General features: G+C 56.4%; 1 protein-coding gene and 1 long non-coding RNA gene across 2 annotated transcripts in view; one reads left to right on the top strand and one right to left on the bottom strand.

Annotated features, from left to right (window-relative positions):
- Positions 1–13,517, bottom strand: part of PRR12 (proline rich 12) — a 36,712-nt gene extending 23,195 nt beyond the window's left edge. The window contains exons 1-3 of the mRNA XM_085045401.1: positions 13,276–13,517; positions 4,664–4,776; positions 324–485 (exon numbers count right to left, since the gene is read on the bottom strand). Coding sequence (XP_084901527.1) covers positions 324–485; positions 4,664–4,776; positions 13,276–13,361 — 361 coding nt within the window. The 5' untranslated portion in view covers positions 13,362–13,517. The remainder of the gene's footprint in view (positions 1–323; positions 486–4,663; positions 4,777–13,275) is intronic.
- A 2,159-nt stretch (positions 13,518–15,676) lies between these two features.
- On the top strand, positions 15,677–18,897 carry LOC146422944 (uncharacterized). Its single transcript, XR_014847775.1, has 3 exons — positions 15,677–16,003; positions 16,521–16,616; positions 18,336–18,897. It is a non-coding gene; the product is annotated as an uncharacterized LOC146422944 (long non-coding RNA).
- The last annotated feature ends 1,578 nt before the right edge of the window (positions 18,898–20,475 follow it).

Raw genomic sequence — 20,475 nt, 5'->3', positions numbered from 1 at the left:
TAAATGGGGATCCCCCTGGGGACAAGTGGGGACCCCCTGGGGACAAGTAGGGATGCTCTGGGACAACTGGGGACCCCCTGGGGACAACTGGGGACCCCCTGGGGACAAGCAGAAGCTGCCTGGGGTAACTAGAAACCCCCAGAGTGACAAATAACCCCCCACTGGGACACAACTAGCACCCCCAGCGTGGCACAAAGGACAGCAGACCCTCCCAAGACCCCCCAAAATCCCCCTCAGGACCCCCCAAAATCCCTCCCGGGACCCCCCAGGATCCCTCCCGGGACCCCCCAGGATCCCCCCCACGCCAGGTGACCCCGACCCACCTGTCTGCCAGGAGGGGGTGCGGAACTGGGAGAGCAGGGAGGAGGCGGAGGGGCCGGGCTGGGGTCCGCGCGACTCCAGCGCCGAGATCAGGTTCATCACGGAGGCGTCGGGAGCTGCGCCCCCCGCGTGGTGCAGCCCCGTCTCGAAGAGCCCCGACAGCCCTGTGGACATGGGACACCTTGGGGACACCTGGGGGGCACCTGGGGGACACCTGGGGACACCTAGGGACACCTGGGGGACACCTCAGGGACAGTGGACAGCTTGAGGGGACAGTTTGGGGTGACCACGAGTGGTGCAGCCCTGTCTCGAAGAGCCCCGACAGCCCTGGGGACACCTTGGGACACCTGGGGACACCTCAGGGATGTGGGGACACCATGGCTGTGATCCCCCAGGGACAGCGGACAGCTTGAGGGGACAGTTTGGGGTGACCCTGGGTGGAGTTGCCCCGTCTCGAAGAGCCCCGACAGCCCTGGGGACATTGGACACCTTGGGGACACCTGGGGGACACCTGGGGGACACCTGGGGGAACCTTGGGGACACCCTGGCTGTGACCCCCCAGGGACAGCAGACGGCTTGAGGGGACAGTTTGGGGTGACCCCGCGTGGTGCAGCCCCATCTCGAAGAGCCCCGACAGCCCTGGGGACACCTTGGGGACACTGGGAGACACCTGGGGGCACCTGGGGACACCTTGGGAACACCATGGCTGTGACACCCCAGGGACAGCGGACAGTTTGGGGTGACCCCGAGTAAAGCAGCCATGTCTTGAAGAGCCCTGACAGCCTTGGGGACACCAGGGGGACACCTGGGGACACCCCTGGGGACACCTGGGGGACACTGCAGCTGTGACACCCAGGGACAGCAAACAGCTTGAGGGGACAGTTTGGGGTGACCCCCATCTTGAAGAGCCCTGACAGTCCTGGGGACACCTTGGGGACACCTTGGGGACACTCCGGGTGTGGGGATGAGGATGGACAGTGGGGACACGGTGACACAGTGACAAAGGGACCCGGGGATTTTGGGGCTGTGATGACAAAGGGACACAGGGCTGGGGTGACACGGGGACAGGGTGACAGGTTGACAAAGGGTTGGAGTGACATGGGGACAGGATGACACAGGGACAGGGTGCCACAGGGTCCAGGTGACATGGGGACAAAGGGCTGAGGTGACATGGGGACAGGGTGACACGGCATCCAGGTGACCTGGGGACAAAGGGCTGAGGTGACATGGGGACAGGGTGACACGGGGTCCAGGTGACATGGAGACAAAGGGCTGAGGTGACACTGGGTAAGGATGTTGTGTTCACAGAGCGTCAGGGTGACACGAGGTCAGGGTGACATGGGGACGTGGGAACAAAGGGCTGGGGTGACACGGTGCAGGTGACACGGGGACAAAGGGCTGTGGTGACACAGGGTTGGGGTGACATGAGGTCCAGGTGACCTGGGGACCTGGGGACAAAGGGCTGGGGTGACATGGGGACAGGGTGACAAAGGGTTGGGGTGACATGGGGACAGGGTGACATGGGGTCAGGGTGACACGGGGACAAAGGGCTGTGGTGACACAGGGTTGGGGTGACACAGGTGGGAGGTTTTGGGGTGATCTGGGGGGTCTATGTAAATTTTGGGTTCTCTCTTCGCATGGAGCTCCTGGTGGGTGGCAAGTTGGATGTGAGAAAAATGGGGGAAAAGGAAGAAAAAATGGTGTGAAATTTGAAGGGAAAGGGTGGGAAACGTGAGGGGAGAAAAGGGCGGGAAAACTGAGGGGAGAAAAGGGCGGGAAACGTGAGGGGAGAAAAGGGCGGGAAACGTGAGGGGAGAAAAGGGCGGGAAACGTGAGGGGGAAAGAGAGGGAAATGTGAGGGGAAAAGGAAGGGAAATGAGAGGGGAGAAGGGCAGAAAATGTGAGGGGGAAAGAGCAGAAAACATGAGGGGAAAAGGGTGGGAAATGTGAGGGGAGAAAAGGGCGGGAAAACTGAGGGGAGAAAAGGGCGGGAAAACTGAGGGGAGAAAAGGGCGGGAAATGGAAGGCAGGAAAGGACAGGAAACTTGAGCAAAAAGGACAGGAAATGTGAGGAAGAAGGCGCAAAACAGAAGGGGAGAAAAAGTGGTGAACATGAGGGAAAAACTGATGGCAAATGTGAGGGGGACAGAAGGGCAGGAGGTGTGAGGGGGAAAAATAATAGGAAATGTGAGGGGAAAAGGATGGGAAACTTTAGAGGAAAAAAGGTGGGAAACATGAGGGGAAAGGACAGGAAACAGGAGGGGAAAGAACAGGAAACATGATGGGGAAAGGACTGGAAACAGGAGGGAAAGGACAGGAAACAGGAGGGGAGAGAACAGGAAACAAAGGAAACAAGAGGGGAAAGGACTGGAAACATGATGGGGAAAGGACAGGAAACAGGAGGGGAAAGAACAAGAAACAATAGGGGAAAGGACTGAAAACAGGAGGGGAGAGAACAGGAAACAATAGGGGAAAGGACTGGAAACAGGAGGGGAGAGAACAGGAAACACGATGGGGAAAGAACAAGAAACAATAGGGGAAAGGACTGGAAACGGGAGGGAAAGGACAGGAAACAGGAGGGGAGAGAACAGGAAACATGATGGGGAAAGAACAGGAAACAGGAGGGGAAAGAACAGGAAACAATAGGGGAAAAGACTGGAAACAGGAGGGGAGAGAACAGGAAACAATAGGGGAAAGGACTGGAAACAGGAGGGGAGAGAACAGGAAACAGGAGGGGAAAGGACAGGAAACATGATGGGGAAAGGACTGGAAACAGGAGGGGAAAGGACAGGAAACATGATGGGGAGAGAACAGGAAACAGGAGGGGAAAGGACAGGAAACATGATGGGGAAAGGACTGGAAACAGGAGGGGAAAGAACAGGAAACGTGATGAGGAAAGGACAGGAAACAGGAGGGGAAAGAACAGGAAACGTGATGAGGAAAGAACAGGAAACAGGAGGGGAAAGGACAGGAAACAGGAGGGGAGAGAACAGGAAACAGGAGGGGAGAGAACAGGAAACAATAGGGGAAAGGACAGGAAACATGATGGGGAAAGAACAGGAAACAGGAGGGGAAAGAACAGGAAACAGGAGGGGAAAGGACAGGAAACAGGAGGGGAAAGAACAGGAAACATGAGGGGAGAGAACAGGAAACAATAGGGGAAAGGTGGGAAATGTGAGCGCGGAAAAGGGCGCGAGGGAAAAAAAGCAGGAAATGTGAGGGGACACAACATGAGGGGACAAATGTCCCAGTGTGACAGAAGGCTGGGGTGACACAGGGTTGAGGTGTTGTGACGCCATGGTGACAACGGCAGCCGGGCTGCCCCAGGCTGTGTCAGAGTGACACTGGATGTCCCAGGGTGACACAGGGTCAGGGTGTCAAAGTGATAAGGTGACACGGGGACCTGGGGTCATGGTGCTGCACAGTCAGGGTGACAGGGGGTGACACAGGGTGTCTCTGGGTGACAGGGGTGACACAGGTGTCCTGAGGTGTCCCTGGGTGACAGTAAGTGACATAAGGTGACAACAGGTAAGTGACACTGGGTGACATGTGGTGCCCCAGGGTATACCTCAGTGACAGTGGGTGCCCCTGGGTGAGGTGGGTGACACGGGATGACACCGGGTGGCATGGGGTGACCATGGGTGATGTGGGGTGACAATGGGTGACCCCGGAGTGAAAACAGGTGACATGGCATGATGTGGGTCGCCCCCAGGTGACAGTGGGTGACAGTAGGTGACACAGGGTGATGCTGGGTGCCCTTGGGGTGACAGTAGGTGACAGCAGGTGACAGCAGGTGACAAGGGGTGACAGTAGGGGACAATAGGTGACAGTAGGTGACAGTGGATGACCATAGCTGACATTAGGTGACAGCAGGTGACAGTGGGTGACAACAGATGACAAGGAGTGACAGTAGGTGACAGCAGGGGACAGTAGGGGACAGCAGGTGACAATAGGTGACAGTAGGTGACGGTGACAGGGGGTGACAGGGAGTGATGCTGGGTGCCTTTGGGGTGACAGCAGGTGAAAACAGGTGACAATAGGTGACAACAGGTGACAATAAGTAACAATAGATGGCAGGTAACAATACGTGACAGTGACAGAAGGTGACAGCAGCTGACACTGGGTGACAGGGGGTGATGCTGGGTGCCCCTGGGGTGACAGTAGGTGACAATAGGTGACAGGAGGTGACAGGAGGTGACAGCAGCTGACAGTAAGTGACAATAGATGACAATAGGTGACAGCAGGTGACAAGGGGTGGCAAGAGTGATGCTGGGTGCCCTTGGGGTGACAATAGATGACAATAGAGGACAGCAGGTGACAACAGGTGACATGGGCGCCATACCTGGGGGGTGGTGGTTGGCCGCATAGCCCTGCAGCGGGTGAGGAGCTCCGTAGGGCTGTCGGTGCAGCAGGTCGGGGTCAGGGTGTGACCCCCGCGAGCCCCCGTACACCAGGCTGGGGACAGGGGACATGAGTGTCACACAGCATTGTCACACGGGATTGTAACACCCATCACCCTCACAAAACCCCCCCGTACACCAGGCTGGGGACAGGGACAGCAGTATCACACGGCATTGTCACACCACTACCAAAACACCCCCCGTACACCAGGCTGGGGACAGGGGACACGAGTGTCACACAGGATTGTCACAGCTTTGTCACCTCCCCTACCCTCACAGAACCCCCATACACCAGGCTGGGGACAGGGACAGCAGTGTCACACCACATTGTCACACAGACTTGTCATACCCATCACCCTCACAGAACCCCCGTACAGCAGGTCGGGGACAGAGCTGTCACATTGTCACCTCCCAAAACACCCCAAACTGTGACACTGACACCCTAACCCCATACACCCCCTTGGGGACAGAACTGTCACATTGTCACCTTTCCTAAACACCCCAAACTGTGACACTGACACCCCAATCCCACACACCCATCTGGGGACAGAGCTGTCACATTGTCACCTCCCTAAACACCCAAACTGTGACACTCACTGTACAACCACCTGGGGACAGGGTTGTCACACATTGTCACCTCCCAAAACACCCCAAACTGTGACACTGACACCCTAACCCCACACACCCCCTTGGGGACAGAGCTGTCACATTGTCACCTCCCTAAACACCCCAAGCTATGACAATCACACCCTAACCCCATACACCCACGTGGGGATGGAGCTGTCACATTGTCACCTCCCCCAAACACCCAAACTGTGACACTCACTGTACACCCACCTGGGGACAGAGCTGTCACATTGTCACCTCTCCCAAACACCCCAAACTGTGACACTGACACCCTAACCCCATACACCCCCTTGGGGACAGAGCTGTCACATTGTCACCTCCCGAAACACCCCAAACTGTGACAATCACACCCCAACCCTGCACACCCACATGGGGACAGAGCTGTCACATTGTCATCTCCCCAAACACCCCAAACTGTGACACTCACTGTACACCCCCACGGGGACAGAGCTGTCACATTGTCACCTCCCCTACCAGATGCATGACAGAACCGTGTGACAGGTGTGAGTTGTGCACAGGTGTGCAACACAGGTGTGAGACACAGGTGTGTGACAGGTGTGAAACATGTGTGACACAGATATGACCCCCAGGTGTGTGACAGGTGTGAGCCTCACAGGTGTGTGACAGGTCTGAGCTGCACAGGTGTGTGACAGGTGTGAGACACAGGTGTGTGACACAGGTATGACCCTCACAGGTATGTGACACAGGTGTGAGCCTCACAGGTGCGTGACACAGATGTGAGCCGCACAGGTGCGTGACACAGGTGTGAGCCTCACAGGTGCGTGACACAGATGTGAGCCGCACAGGTGTGTGACAGGTGTGAGCCTCACAGGTGCGTGACACAGGTGTGAGCCTCACAGGTGTGACACAGGTGTGAGCCGCACAGGTGTGTGACAGGTGTGAGCCCCACAGGTGTGACCTGTGCACAGGTGTGTGACACGCACTGACACACGTGTGTGAGGCATTCACACCCGTGGTCAACACACCAACATGAGCAATGTATGCACAGGTGTGTGCAAGGCACTGACACGTGTGTGACACACCCAAACACAGGTGTGCAAGGCACTGACACAGGTGTGACACACCCACACACAGGTGTGACATACTAATAGGTGTGCAAGGCACCGACACACAGGTGACACACCAGGGGTGCAAAGCACTGACGCACAGGTGTGACACACCCAAACACAGGTGTGCAAGGCACTGACAGGTGTGACACAGCCATGCACAGGTGTGACACACCTACAGGTGTGCAAGGCACTGACACACAGGTGTGATACATCCACGCACAGGTGTGCCAAGCACTGACACACAGGTACGACACAGCCACATGTAGGTGACAGATGAACAAGTGTGCAAAGCACTGACAGGTGTGACACAGCCATGCACAGGTGTGACACACCAACAGGCGTACAAGGCACTGACACACAGGTGTGACACAGCCATGCACAGGTGTGCAAGGCACTGACATGCAGGTGTGACACAGCCACACACAAGTGACACGTGAACAGGTGTGCAAAGCACTGACACACAAGTGCGACACAGCCACACACAGGTGACACATCAACAGATGTGCAAAGCACTGACACATGGGTGTGACACAGCCACACAGGTGTGACACACCCACAGGTGTGCAAGGCACTCACAGGTGTGACACAGCCACACACAGGTGTGACAAACCAACAGGTGTGCAAACCACTGGCACACAACACCCAAACAACAAACACACCCCCACAACACACACACAACAAAACACAACACACACACAACACACCACAACAACACACACACAACACACCACACAACACACCACACACACCACAACACACCACACACAACAAACCAAACAAACCACACACACAGGTGTGACACCCTAATGTATGTGCAACATATGTGACACAGGTGTGACAAACCCCCAGGTGTGCAATGCACTGACACACAGGTGTGACACAGCCACGCGCAGGTGTGCAGGGCACTGACACACAGGTGTGACACACCCCCAGATGTGCAATGCACTGACACACAGGTGTGACACAAACAGGCGTGCAATGCACTGACACACAGGTGTGACACACCTGCATGAGTGCAATGCACTGACACAGCTGTGACACACCAACAGGTGTACAAGCACTGATGTGTGGGACACAGCCACACACAGGTGTGACACACCTACATGTTTGCAGTGCACTGACACACAGGTGTGACACACCAACAGGTGTACAAGGCACTGACACACAGGTGTGACAAACCAACAGGTGTGCAAAGCACTGACAGGCAAGCGTGACACAGCCACACACAGGTGTGACACAACCCCAGGTGTGCAATGCACTGACACACAGGTGTGACACACCCACATGTTTGCAGTGCACTGACACACAGGTGTGACACACCAACAACAAACACACACACACAACACAAACACAACACACCACCAGGTGTGCAATGCACTGACACACGTGTGCAAAGCACTGACACACAGGTGTGACACACCAACAGGTGTACAAAGCACTGACACACAGGTGTGACACGCCAACAGGTGTACAAGCACTGACGGGTGTGACACAGTCACACACAGGTGTGACACACTAATGTGTGTGCACCCCAAATCTGCTGCACCCCAAATCCTCATCACCCCACGCAACGGGACCCAGCACCCCAAATCCTGCTGCACCCACACCTCAGCACCCCAAATCCTCAGCACCCCAAATCTGCTGCACCCCAAATCCTCAGCACCCCAAATCCTGCTGCCCCAGCACCCCAATTCCAGGTGCACCAGGACCTCAGCACCCCAAATCCTGCTGCACCCCAAATCCTGCTGCACCCCAAATCCTGCTGCACCCACACCTCAGCACCCCAAATCCTGCTGCTCCCCAGGCACAGGGACCCCAAAACCTCAGGGAGTGCAGACCTCAGCACCCCAGATCCCAGCGCACCCCAACACCTGGTACAACAGGACCCCAGTATCTCATTTACACACCCAACCCAAACCCCCCCACACAACCCCAAAACCAAAACACAGCACCCCAAATCCTGCTACACCCCAAACCCCAGCACCCCAAACCTGCTGCACCCCAAACCTGCTGCATCCCAAACCTGCTGCACCCCAAATCCTGCTGCAGTGAGACCTCAGCACCCCAAACCCACACCCCAAACCCCACCAAACCCACCCCAAACCCCACCCAAACCCCACCCCAAATCCTGCTGCACCCCAACACCTGGTGCAGTGAGACCTCAGCACCCCAAATCCTGCTGCACCCCAAATCCTGCTGCACCCCCAAACCCTGATGCACTGAAGTCCCAGCACCCCAATACTCCAAATCCTAAAACACCTCAGCACCCCAAACCTGCTGCACCCCAATCCTGCTGCACCCCAAATCCCGGTACAACAGGACCTCAGCACCCCAAACCTCCACCCCAACCCCCACCCCAAACCCCAACAACCCACACCCCAACCCCACCCCAAACCACAACAACCCCACACCCCAAACCCCACCCCAACCCTGCTGCACCCCAAATCCCGGTACAACAGGACCCCAGCACCCCAATCCTGCTGCCGCTGGTGCAGCAGTGGCACCCCGGGACCCCAAATCCCGGTGCTGGAGTCCCCAGCACCCCAAAACCGCTGCAACCTCTGCACAGACACCCCGATAAGCTGTGTAGGCAGATCGCTGCACCCCAAAACTGCTGCACAGACACCCCAATTCCCGGTGTAACGGGATCACTGCACCCCAAAACCGCTGCAACCTCTGCACAGACACCCCAATAACCTGTGTAGGCAGATCCCAGCACCCCAATTCCTGGTGTAATGGGAACACTGCACCCCAAAACTGCTGCACCCTCTGCACAGACACCCCAATTCCTGTTGTAAGGGGATCCCAACACCCCAATAGCTGGTGTAGGGAGATCCCAGCACCCCAAAACTGCTGCACAGACACCCCAATTCCTGTTGTAAGGGCATCTCAACACCCCAATTCCCGGTGTAGGGAGACCCCTGCACCCCAATTCCTGGTGTAGGGAGATTCCCAGCACCCCAAAACTGCTGCACCCTCTGCACAGACACCCCAATAACCGGTGTAGAGATCCCAGCACCCCAAAACTGCTGCACAGACACCCCAATAACCGGTGTAATGGGATCCCAACACCCCAATTCCTGGTGTAGGGAGATCCCAGCACCCCAATAACCTGTGTAGGGAGATCCCTGCACCCCAATACCTCTGCACAGACACCCCAATAACCTCTGTAATGGGAACACTGCACCCCAAAACTGCTGCAGATCCCCCAATAACCTGTGTAATGGGATCCCAACACCCCAAAACTGCTGCACCCTCTGCACAGACACCCCAATAACCGGTGTAGAGATCCCAGCACCCCAACACTGCTGCACAGGCACACCAATTCCCGGTGTAGGGAGACCCCTGCACCCCATATCCTGGTGTAGGCAGATCCGTGCACCCCAAAACTGCTGCACAGACACCCCAATAACCTCTGTAATGGGAACACTGCACCCCAACAGTGCTGCACGCTCTGCACAGACACCCCAATAACCTGTGTAGGGAGATCCCAGCACCCCAATAGCTGGTGTAAGGAGATCCTGGCACACCGAAACTACTGCACAGACACCCCAATTCCCGGTGTAATGGGATCCCAACACCCCAATTCCCGGTGTAGGGAGATCCCAGCACCCCAATAACCTGTGTAGGAAGATCCCGGCACCCCAATTCCTGCTGCACAGACACACCAATTCCCAGTGTAACGGGATCACTGCACCCCAAAACTGCTGCACCCTCTGCACAGACACCCCAATTCCCGGTGTAGGGAGACCCCTGCACCCCATATCCTGGTGTAGGGAGATCCCAGCACCCCAAAACTGCTGCACAGACACCCCAATTTCTGGTGTAATGGGATCACTGCACCCCGATAGTGGTGCACCCTCTGCACAGACACCCCAATAACCTGTGTAGGGAGATCCCAGCACCCCAATACCTTTGCACAGACACCTCCAAAACTGCTGTAATGGGATCCCTGCACCCCAATAACCGGTGTAAGGAGATCCTGGCACCCCAAAACTGCTGCACAGACACCCCAATTCCCAGTGTAATGGGATCCCAGCACCCCAATAGCGCTGCACCCACTGCACAGACACCCCAATAACCAGTGTAGAGATCCCAGCACCCCAAAACTGCTGCACAGGCACACCAATTCCCAGTGTAACGGGATCACTGCACCCCAAAACTGCTGAACAGACACCCCAATTCCCAGTGTAATGGGATCCCAGCACCCCAATACCTCTGCACAGACACCCCAATTCCCAGGACACGCCGTGAATCGACACCCCAATCCCCCAGCCGCGCCGCACTGACCCCAAAAGTGCCGCTACCTCCACACCCCAAATCCTGCCATGCCTCCATCCCGCTGCTCCGCTGATCCTGCTGCACCCCAGATCTGCTGCTCCCCAAATCTGCTGCACCCCAAATCCTGCTGCACCCCAAATCCTGCTGCTCCCCAAATCTGCTGCACCCCAAATCCTGCTGCACCCCAAATCCTGCTGCATGCTCTGCATCCCAAATCCTGCTGTACCCAAATCTGCTGCACCCACACTTCAGCAGCCCAAATCTGCTGCTCCCCAAATCGGCTGCACCCCAAATCCTGCTGCATGCTCTGCATCCCAAATCCTGCTGTACCCAAATCTGCTGCACCCCAATCCTGATTCCCCCCAACCCCCAGTGCAATGGGACCTCAGCACCCCAAATCCCGCTGCACCCACAACTCTGCGCCCCAATCCTGCTGCTCCCCAACCCCTGGTATAACGGGACCTCAGCACCCCAAATCTGCTGCACCCCAACCCTGCTGCACCCCAAATCCTGCAGCACCCACACCTCAGCACCCCAAATCCTGCTGCACCCCAGGCCCTGGTGCAACAGGACCCTACCACCCCAAGCCTGCTGCACCCCAAATTCTACAGCACCTCAATCCCTGGTGCAACGGGACCTCAGCACCCCAAATCTGCTGCACCCCAATCCCCGCTAAAATGGGACCCTACTGCCCAAATCCTGCTGCACCCCAAATCCTGCTGCACCCTAATCCCTGGTACAACGGGACCCCAGCACCCCAAATCTGCTGCACCCCAAATCCTGCTGCACCCACACCTCAGCATCCCGAATCCCTGCTGCACCCCAAATCCTGCTGCACCCCAAATCCTGCTGCACCCCAGCCCTGCTGCACCCCAAATCCTGCTGCACCCCAAATCCTGCTGCTCCCACACCTCAGCACCCCAATCCTGATGCACCCCAAATCCCTGATGCACTGAAGTCCCAGCACCCCAATACTCCAAATCCTATAACACCTCAGCACCCCAAATCCTGCTGAAACCCAACCCCTGGTACAACGGGATGCTACCACCCCAAATCCTGCTGCATCCCACATCCCCCTGCACCTCAACCCCTGGTACAACGGGACCCCAGCACCCCAAATCTGCTGCACCCCCACCTCAGCATCCCAATCCCTGCTGCACCCCAATCCTACTGCTTCCCAGACACAGGGACCCCAAAACCTCAGGGGATGCAGACCTCAGCAGCACCCAAGTCCCAGTGCACCCCAAATCCTGCTGCACCCCAAACCTGCTACACCCCAAATTCTGCTGCACCCCAACCCTGCTGCACTGAAGTCGCAGCACCCCAACACTCCAAGTCCAAGAACACCTCAGGACCCCAAATCCCGCCGCACCCCAATTCCGCTGCACCTCAACCCCTGGTACAACAGGACCCCAGCACCCAATCCCTGCTGCACCCCAAATCCTGGTACAACAAGACCCCAGCACCCCAAATCCTGCTGCACCCCAATCCCTGATGCACTGAAGTCCCAGCACCCCAATACTCCAAATCCTATAACACCTCAGCACCCCAAATCCTGCTGCACCCCAAATCCTGCTGCGCCCCAATCCTGCTGCACCCCGGTACAACGGGACTCCAGCACCCCAATCCTGCTGCTCCCCGGGCACAGGCACCCCAAAACCTCAGGGGACGGAGACCTCAGCACCCCAAATCCCGCTGCACCTCAACCCCTGGTACAATGAGACCCAGCAACCCAAATCTGCTGCACCCCAAATCCTGGTACAACAGGACCCTACCATCCCAATCCTGCTTCACCCAAATCCTGCTGCACCCACATCTCAGCATCCCAAACCCTGCAGCACCTAAGCCCTGCTGCACCCCAACCCCTGGTACAACGGGACCCCAGCACGCCAAATCCTTCTGGACCCCAAGTCCCCCTGCACCCCAAAAATCTGCAGCACCCATGCTTCAGCACCCCAAATCCTGCTGCATCCCAAATCCTGGCACAACAGGACCTTACCCTACCCCAATCCTGCTGCACCCCAAACCCTGCTGCACCCACACTTCAGCACCCCAAATCCGCTCCACCCCAAATCGTGGTGCAACGGGACCCTACCACCCAAATCCTGCTTCACCCCAAATCTTGCTGCACCTCAACCCGTAGTGCAACAAGACCTCAGCACCCCAAATCCGCTGCACCCCAAATCCTGCTGCTCCCCAACCCCTGGTACAACAGGACCCTAGCTCCCAAATCCTTCTGCACCCCAAATCCTGCTGCTCCCCAACCCCTGGTACAACGGGACCCCAGCATCCTAAATCTGCTGCACTCCAACCCCCGTTACAACGGCACCTCAGCACCCCAAATCCCGCCGCACCCCAAATCCGCTGCACCCCAATTCCCGTTACAACAGCACCTCAGCACCCCAAATCCGCTTCACGCCACCTCCCGCCGCCCCGCTGGCCCCGGCAGCCCCATCCCCGCTCCATCCCGCCCCCAACACCGCTACCCCCAGCCCCTCGCTCCCCCTCTCCCCTCTCCCCTCCCGCCGCTCCCTCTCCCTCTCCCCTCAGCGACCCTCCCGCTCTCCCCCCCTCACCTGGCCTTGGCCGAGCGCTCGTAGCTCCAGCCGGGCCCGGCGCTGAGCGGGTCCCCGAAGCCGGCGGCGGGGTAGTTCCGGTCCATGGGGACGGCGCGGCCCGGGGCCGGGCGGGCTGAGGGGCCGGAGCGCCGGGCCGGGCCGGGCGGGGGGCGCTACGGAGCCGCCATGATGGAGCGGGGAGCGCGCCGCCGCTTCCTCCCACACTGCACCGCGCCGCCGGGGGCGGGGCCGCAGCGGGCACAGCGGGGCGGGGCTAAGGCATGGATCAGCCAATAGGGTGGGAGGGGTGTGGCCGAGGTGTGGCCATATAAGGGAAAAGGGGCGGGGCAAGCGGCGGGGAGAGACAATGTCGGTGGCGAGGGAAGGGGCGGGGCTAGGGATGGGGAAGGGGCGTGGCCAGGCTGTGGCGGGAGCGCTGAGGGGGCGGGGAAAGGGGCGGGGCCAAGCACTGTCTATAGAGAAGAATGGGCTGGGAAAGGGGCGGAGCTAAACATTCTCCATATATGGTAATGGGCGGAGCCAAGCCGTGTCTATAGACTATAAAGGAGCTGGGAAAGGGGCGGAGCCAAACCGTTCCTATATATGGGCAGGGGCGGGGCCAAGCGGTGGCTATAGACGATAAAGGCGCTGGAAAGGGGGGGTGGAGCCAAACTATTCCTATATATGGTAATGGGCGGGGCCAAGCGGTGTCTAGAGGCTATGGCAAAAGGGGCGGGGCCAAGCTGTGTATATAGGCGATTAAAAGGCGGGGAAGGGGCGTGGTCAAACGTTCCTATATATGGAAAGGGGCGGGGCCAATCCGTGCCGAGAGACCATAGAAACTTAGAAAGGGGCGGGGTTAAAATCCGTATATGGGAAGGGGTGGGGCACTTTACGGCGGGAGATCCCGGAGGGGCGTGGCAAGGGCGTGGCTCTGTTGGCTATAAAAGGGGAAAGGGGCGGGGCCGTGGGCGGAAGCCACGCCCCGCGGGGGTCAGCGCGGGACCGGCGGTTACTCCGGGAACAGAGAGCGATGGAAGATGCTCGGCGAGAACAAGGAGGAGCCGCTGGAGGAGGCTTGAGGACGGATGGCTGAGAACTGGGAGGTACTGGGGGATACTGGGATGGACTGGGAGGAACTGGGAGATACTGGGAGAGGCTGGAAAAGGCGCTTCCCGCGGGGCGGAATCAAAACCCCGCTTCCACCCGGACCCTTTTAGCTGCTGCAGGAGGAGCCTTTTTATCGGCGCACTTCAGGTTTGGCAATTCCGGTTTCCTGTGTGGGAGTCGCTGAGGCAACGGAGAGAGAGGTGAGGAGAGCGCGGGGCTGAAACTCCCTAAAAATCAAAAAAAAACCCCAAAAAATCCCTCGGGTCACCCTCGGGGTCCCATTCCGGTCCTCTTTCCCCCTCACGGGTTCTTCCCGGAGCTCTCCCGGGGCTGAGGCGGCACAGCGGGAGGTGAGGAGAGCGCGGGGCTGAAACTCCCAAAAACCCCAAGAAATCCCCAAAAAAACCTCCGAAAAATCCCGAAAAACCCCCAAAATACCCCAAAAATCCCTCCGGACACCCTCGGGATCCCATTTGGATCCTTTTTTCCCCTCACGGATTTTTCCCGGAGCTCTCCCTGGGGCTGAGGCGACGGAGGGAGAGGTGAGGAGAGCACGGGGGCGAAACTCCCCAAAAAAACCTCCAAAAACTCCCGAAAAACCCCAGAAAAACCCCAAAAAAACACAATAAGAACCCAAAAATTCCCCAAAAAAACCCCAGGATCCCATTCCGGTCCTTTTTTCTCCTCAGGGATTCTTTCCTGAGCTCTCCCGGGGCTGAGGCGGTGGAGGGAGAGGTGAGGAAAGCGCGGGGTGACACTCCCCAAAAAAACCTCCAAAAACCCCAAAAAAACCCCAGAAAAACCCCTAAAACCCACTCAGGATGCCATTTGGGTCCTTTTTTCCCCTCAGGGAATCTTCCCGGAGCTCTCCCGGAGCTGAGGCGGTGGAGGGAGAGGTGAGGAGAGCGCAGGGGCGAAACTCCCCGAAAAACCAAAAAAAATCCCAAAAAACCCCATAAAAACCCCATAAATCCACAATAAGAAACCAAAAATCCCCCAACCCCCCCTCGGGATCCCATTTGGGTCCTTTTTTCTCCTCAGGGAATCTTCCCTGAGCTCACCTGGTGCTGAGGCGGCAGAGGGAGAGGTGAGGAGAGCGCGGGGTGCAAACTCCCCAATAAAACCCCCAAAAAATCCAAAAAACCCCCCAGAAAAACCCAAAAAAACCACAAAAAACCCCAGAAAAATACCAATAAACCCCTCGAGATGCCATTTGGATCCTTTTTTCCCCTCAGGGATTCTTCCCGGAGCTCTCCTGGGGCTGAGGCGGTGGAGGGAGAGGTGAGGAGAATGCGGAGCTGAAACTCCCCAAAAACCCCAGAAAAACCCCCAAAAAAACCCCAGAAAAACCCCTAAAACCCACTCAGGATGCCATTCGGGTCCTTTTTTCCCCTCAGGGATTCTTCCCGGAGCTCTCCCGGGGCTGAGGCGGCGGAGGGAGAGGTGAGGAGAGCGCGGGGTGCAAACTCCCCAATAAAACCCCCAAAAAATCCAAAAAAACCCCAGAAAAACCCCAAAAAACCACAAAAAACCCCAGAAAAATCCCAATAAACCCCTCGGGATGCCATTTGGATCCTTTTTTCCCCTCAGGGATTCTTCCCGGAGCTCTCCCGGGGCTGAGGCGGTGGAGGGAGAGGTGAGGAGAGCGCGGAGCTGAAACTCCCTAAAAACCCCAGAAAAACCCCCCAAAAACCCCAAAAAAACCCCAGAAAAACCCCCCAAAAACCCCAAAAAAACCCCAGAAAAACCCCTAAAACCCACTCAGGATGCCATTCGGGTCCTTTTTTCCCCTCAGGGAATCTTCCCTGAGCTCTCCCGGGGCTGAGGCGGTGGAGAGAGGGGTGAGGAGAGCATGGGGTGCAAACTCCCCAATAAAACCCCTAAAAAATCCAAAAAACCCCCAGAAAAACCCCAAAAAAACACAGAAAACCCCCAGAAAAATCCCAATAAACCCCTCGGGATGCCATTTGGGTCCTTTTTCCCCCTCAGGGATTCTTCCCGCGGCTGAGGCGGCGGAGCGAGAGGTGAGGAAACTCCCCAAAAACCACAAAAAAATCCCAAAAAACCCAGAAAAACCCGGCAAAACACCCAAAAATCCCAAAAGAACCCCAAAAAATCCCTCGGGATGCAATTCGGATCCTTTTTCCCCTCAGGGACTCTCCCCGGAGCTCTCGCAGCCATGACGCGGCACGGGAAGAACTGCACGGCAGGAGCTGTGTACAGTTACCATGAGAGGAAAAAAGATACAGGTGGGAATGAGGGGACATTGGGGACATTAATGGGGACATTGGGGACATTAATGGGGACATTGGGGGGGCATTGGGGACATTAATGGGGACATTGGGGACATTGGGGACACTGGGGGGACAGGAAGAACTGCACGGCAGGAGCTGTGTACAGTTACCATGAGAGGAAAAAGGACACAGGTGAGAATGAGGGGACATTGGGGACATTAATGGGGACACTGGGGACATTAATGGGGACACTGAGGGGTCACTGGGGACATTAATGGGGACATTGGGGACATTAATGGGGACATTGGGGACATTAATGGGGACACTGAGGGGACATTGGGGACACTGAGGGGACAGGAAGAACTGCACGGCAGGAGCTGTGTACAGTTACCATGAGAGGAAAAAGGACACAGGTGGGAATGAGGGGACACTGGGGACACTTAGGGGACATTGGGGACATTAATGGGGACACTGAGGGGTCACTGGGGACATTAATGGGGACACTGAGGGGACATTGGGGACACTGAGGGGACAGGAAGAACTGCACGGCAGGAGCTGTGTACAGTTACCATGAGAGGAAAAAGGACACAGGTGGGAATGAGGGGACACTGGGGACACTTAGGGGACATTGGGGACATTAATGGGGACACTGAGGGGTCACTGGGGACATTAATGGGGACACTGAGGGGACATTGGGGACACTGAGGGGACAGGAAGAACTGCACGGCAGGAGCTGTGTACAGTTACCATGAGAGGAAAAAGGACACAGGTGGGAATGAGGGGACATTGGGGACACTGAGGGGACATTGGGGACATTAATGGGGACATTGGGGACATTGGGGACACTGAGGGGACAGGAAGACCTGCACGGCAGGAGCTGTGTAGTTACCATGAGAGGAAAAAGGACACAGGTGGGAGTGAGGGGACACTGGGGACACTTAGGGGACATTGGGGACATTAATGGGGATACTGAGGGGACATTGGGGACACTGAGGGGACAGGAAGAACTGCACGGCAGGAGCTGTGTACAGTTACCATGAGAGGAAAAAGGACACAGGTGGGAATGAGGGGACATTGGGGACACTGAGGGGACATTGGGGACATTAATGGGGACATTGGGGACATTGGGGACACTGAGGGGACAGGAAGACCTGCACGGCAGGAGCTGTGTAGTTACCATGAGAGGAAAAAGGACACAGGTGGGAGTGAGGGGACACTGGGGACATTAATTGGGACCCTGAGGGGACACTGGGGACCCTGAGGGGACAGTGGGGACACTGAGGGGACAGGGAGGTGACAGGGAGGGGACACAGGTGGGAGCCAAGGGGATATTGGGGGACATGGAAGTGACATGGAGGGACAGGGAGGTGGCAGGGAGGGGACATTGGGATCAGGGAGGTGACACTGAGGGGACATGGGGGACTCTGAGGGGGCAGGGATGGGCCAGGGAGGTGATATTGGGGACAGGAAGTGACATGGAGGGACAGGGAGGTGGCAGGGAGGGGACTTTGGGATCAGGGAGGTGGCAGGGAGGGGACACAGCTGGGAGCCAAGGGGACATTGGGGACATGGAGGTGACAGGGAGGAGACAGCGAGGGGACATTGGGGACAGGGAGGTGACAGGGAGGGGACACCGGGGACACTGAAGTGACAGGGAGGGACAGGGAGGTGACAGTGAGGTGCCAGGAGGTGACAATAAGGTGCCACTGAGGTGCCACTGTCCCCTGTCCCCAGCCGCCTCGGGCTATGGCACGCAGAAGGTTCGCGTTGGCCGAGATGCCATCAAGGACTTCGACTGCTGCTGCTTGTCCCTGCAGCCCTGCCGCGACCCCGTGGTGACGTGAGGGACAGAAAATAACCCCAAAAATATCCTAAAATCACCCCAAAAACACCCCCAGCCCTGCCGCGACCCTGTGGTGACGTGAGGGACATCAAATATCCCAAAAATATCCTAAAATCACCCCAAAAACACCCCCAGCCCTGCCGCGACCCCGTGGTGACGTGAGGGACAGAAAATACCCTAAAATATCCTAAAATCACCCCAAAAACACCCCCAGCCCTGCCGCGACCCCGTGGTGACGTGAGGGACACCAAATCACCCTAAAAATATCCTAAAAATATCCTAAAAATATCCTAAAAACATCCCCAGCCCTGCCGGGACCCCGTGGTGACGTGAGGGACAGAAAATAACCCCAAAATAACTCTAAAATATCCTAAAAATATCCTAAAACCATCCCCAGCCCTGCCGGGACCCCGTGGTGACGTGAGGGACAGAAAATAACCCCAAAACACCCCAAAAAATGTCCTGAAACCATCCCTGCAGCCTTACCGCGACCCTGTGGTGACGTGAGGGACAGGAAATAACCCCAAAATAACCCTGAAATATCCCAAAAATATCCCCAAACCATCCCCAGCCCTGCCGCGACCCCGTGGTGACGTGAGGGACACCAAATAACCCTAAAAATATCCTAAAAATATCCCAAAAATATCCTAAAACCATCCCTGCAGCCCTGCCGCGACCCCGTGGTGACGTGAGGGAGATGAAATACCCTAAAATATCCTAAAACACCCCAAAAATATCCCCAAACGATCCCCAGCCCTGCCGCGACCCCGTGGTGACGTGAGGGACAGAAAATAAACCTGAAATATCCTAAAACATATCCTAAAAACATCCCCAGTCCTGCCACGACCCCGTGGTGATGTGAGGGACAGGAAATAACCCTGAAATATCCTAAAAATATCCTAAAAATATCCTAAAACCATCCCTGCAGCCCTGCCGCGACCCCGTGGTGACGTGAGGGACAGAAAATAACCCCAAAATAACTCTAAAATATCCTAAAAATATCCTAAAACCATCCCCAGCCCTGCCGCGACCCCGTGGTGACGTGAGGGACATCAAATAACCCTAAAGTAACCCTAAAACACCCCAAAATACCCCAAAAACATCCCAAAAATACCCCAAAACACCCCAAAATACCCCAAAAACATCCCAAAAATACCCCAAAAACATCCCAAATATACCCCAAAACACCCCAAAAATACCCCAAAACATCCCAAAACCACCCCAAAATACCCCAAAAACATCCCCAGCCCTGCCAGGACCCCATAGTGACGTGAGAGACATGAAATAACCCTAAAATATCCTAAAAATATCCTAAAAATGTCCCAAAACCATCCCCAGCTCTGCCGGGACCCCGTGGTGACGTGAGGGACAGGAAATAACCCTAAAATATCCCAAAAACATCCAGAAACACCTCAAAATGCCCCCAAAACACCCCAAAATGTCCCTAAAACACCCCAAAACCACCCCAAAATGCCCCAAAACCACAGTGGGACCCCTAAAAATACTCCTAAAACACTCCAAAATACCCCTAAAACACCTGACAATGCCCCAAAACCACACCAAAGTCTCCCAAAAACACCCTAAAATGCCCCAAAACACCCCAAAAATACTCCAAAAATGTTCCCAGCCATGTTGGGACCCTGTGGTGACGTGAGGGACCCAAAAATACCCCAAAAATACTCCTAAAACATCCCAAAATGCCCCAAACCACCCCAAATGGACCCCAAAACCCTCCCAAAAACACCCTGTGACCCCCAAAAATGCCCGAAAAATGCCCCAAAAACACCCCAGGGTGACGTGAGGGACACCAAAAATACCCCAAAAACACCCCAAAATAACCCAAAACCTCCCCAAAAACACCCTGGGACCCCAAAAAACATCCCAAAAATACCCCTAAAACACCCCAAAATGCCCCAAAAACACCCCAAAACCACCCCAGAATGACCCCAAAAACACCCCCAAAAAAACCCTCAAAACCACCCCCAAAAATAGCCCAAAACCACCCCAAAAATACCCCAAAAACCCACAAAA

Source organism: Lichenostomus cassidix, unplaced genomic scaffold (genome assembly GCF_008360975.1).
Source record: "Lichenostomus cassidix isolate B80296 unplaced genomic scaffold, HeHo_3.0 HiC_scaffold_38, whole genome shotgun sequence".
In the NCBI taxonomy this organism is placed as follows: Eukaryota; Metazoa; Chordata; class Aves; order Passeriformes; family Meliphagidae; genus Lichenostomus; species Lichenostomus cassidix.
The sequence above is the reverse complement of the archived record's forward strand: the minus strand, read 5'-3'. Positions and strand labels throughout refer to the sequence as shown.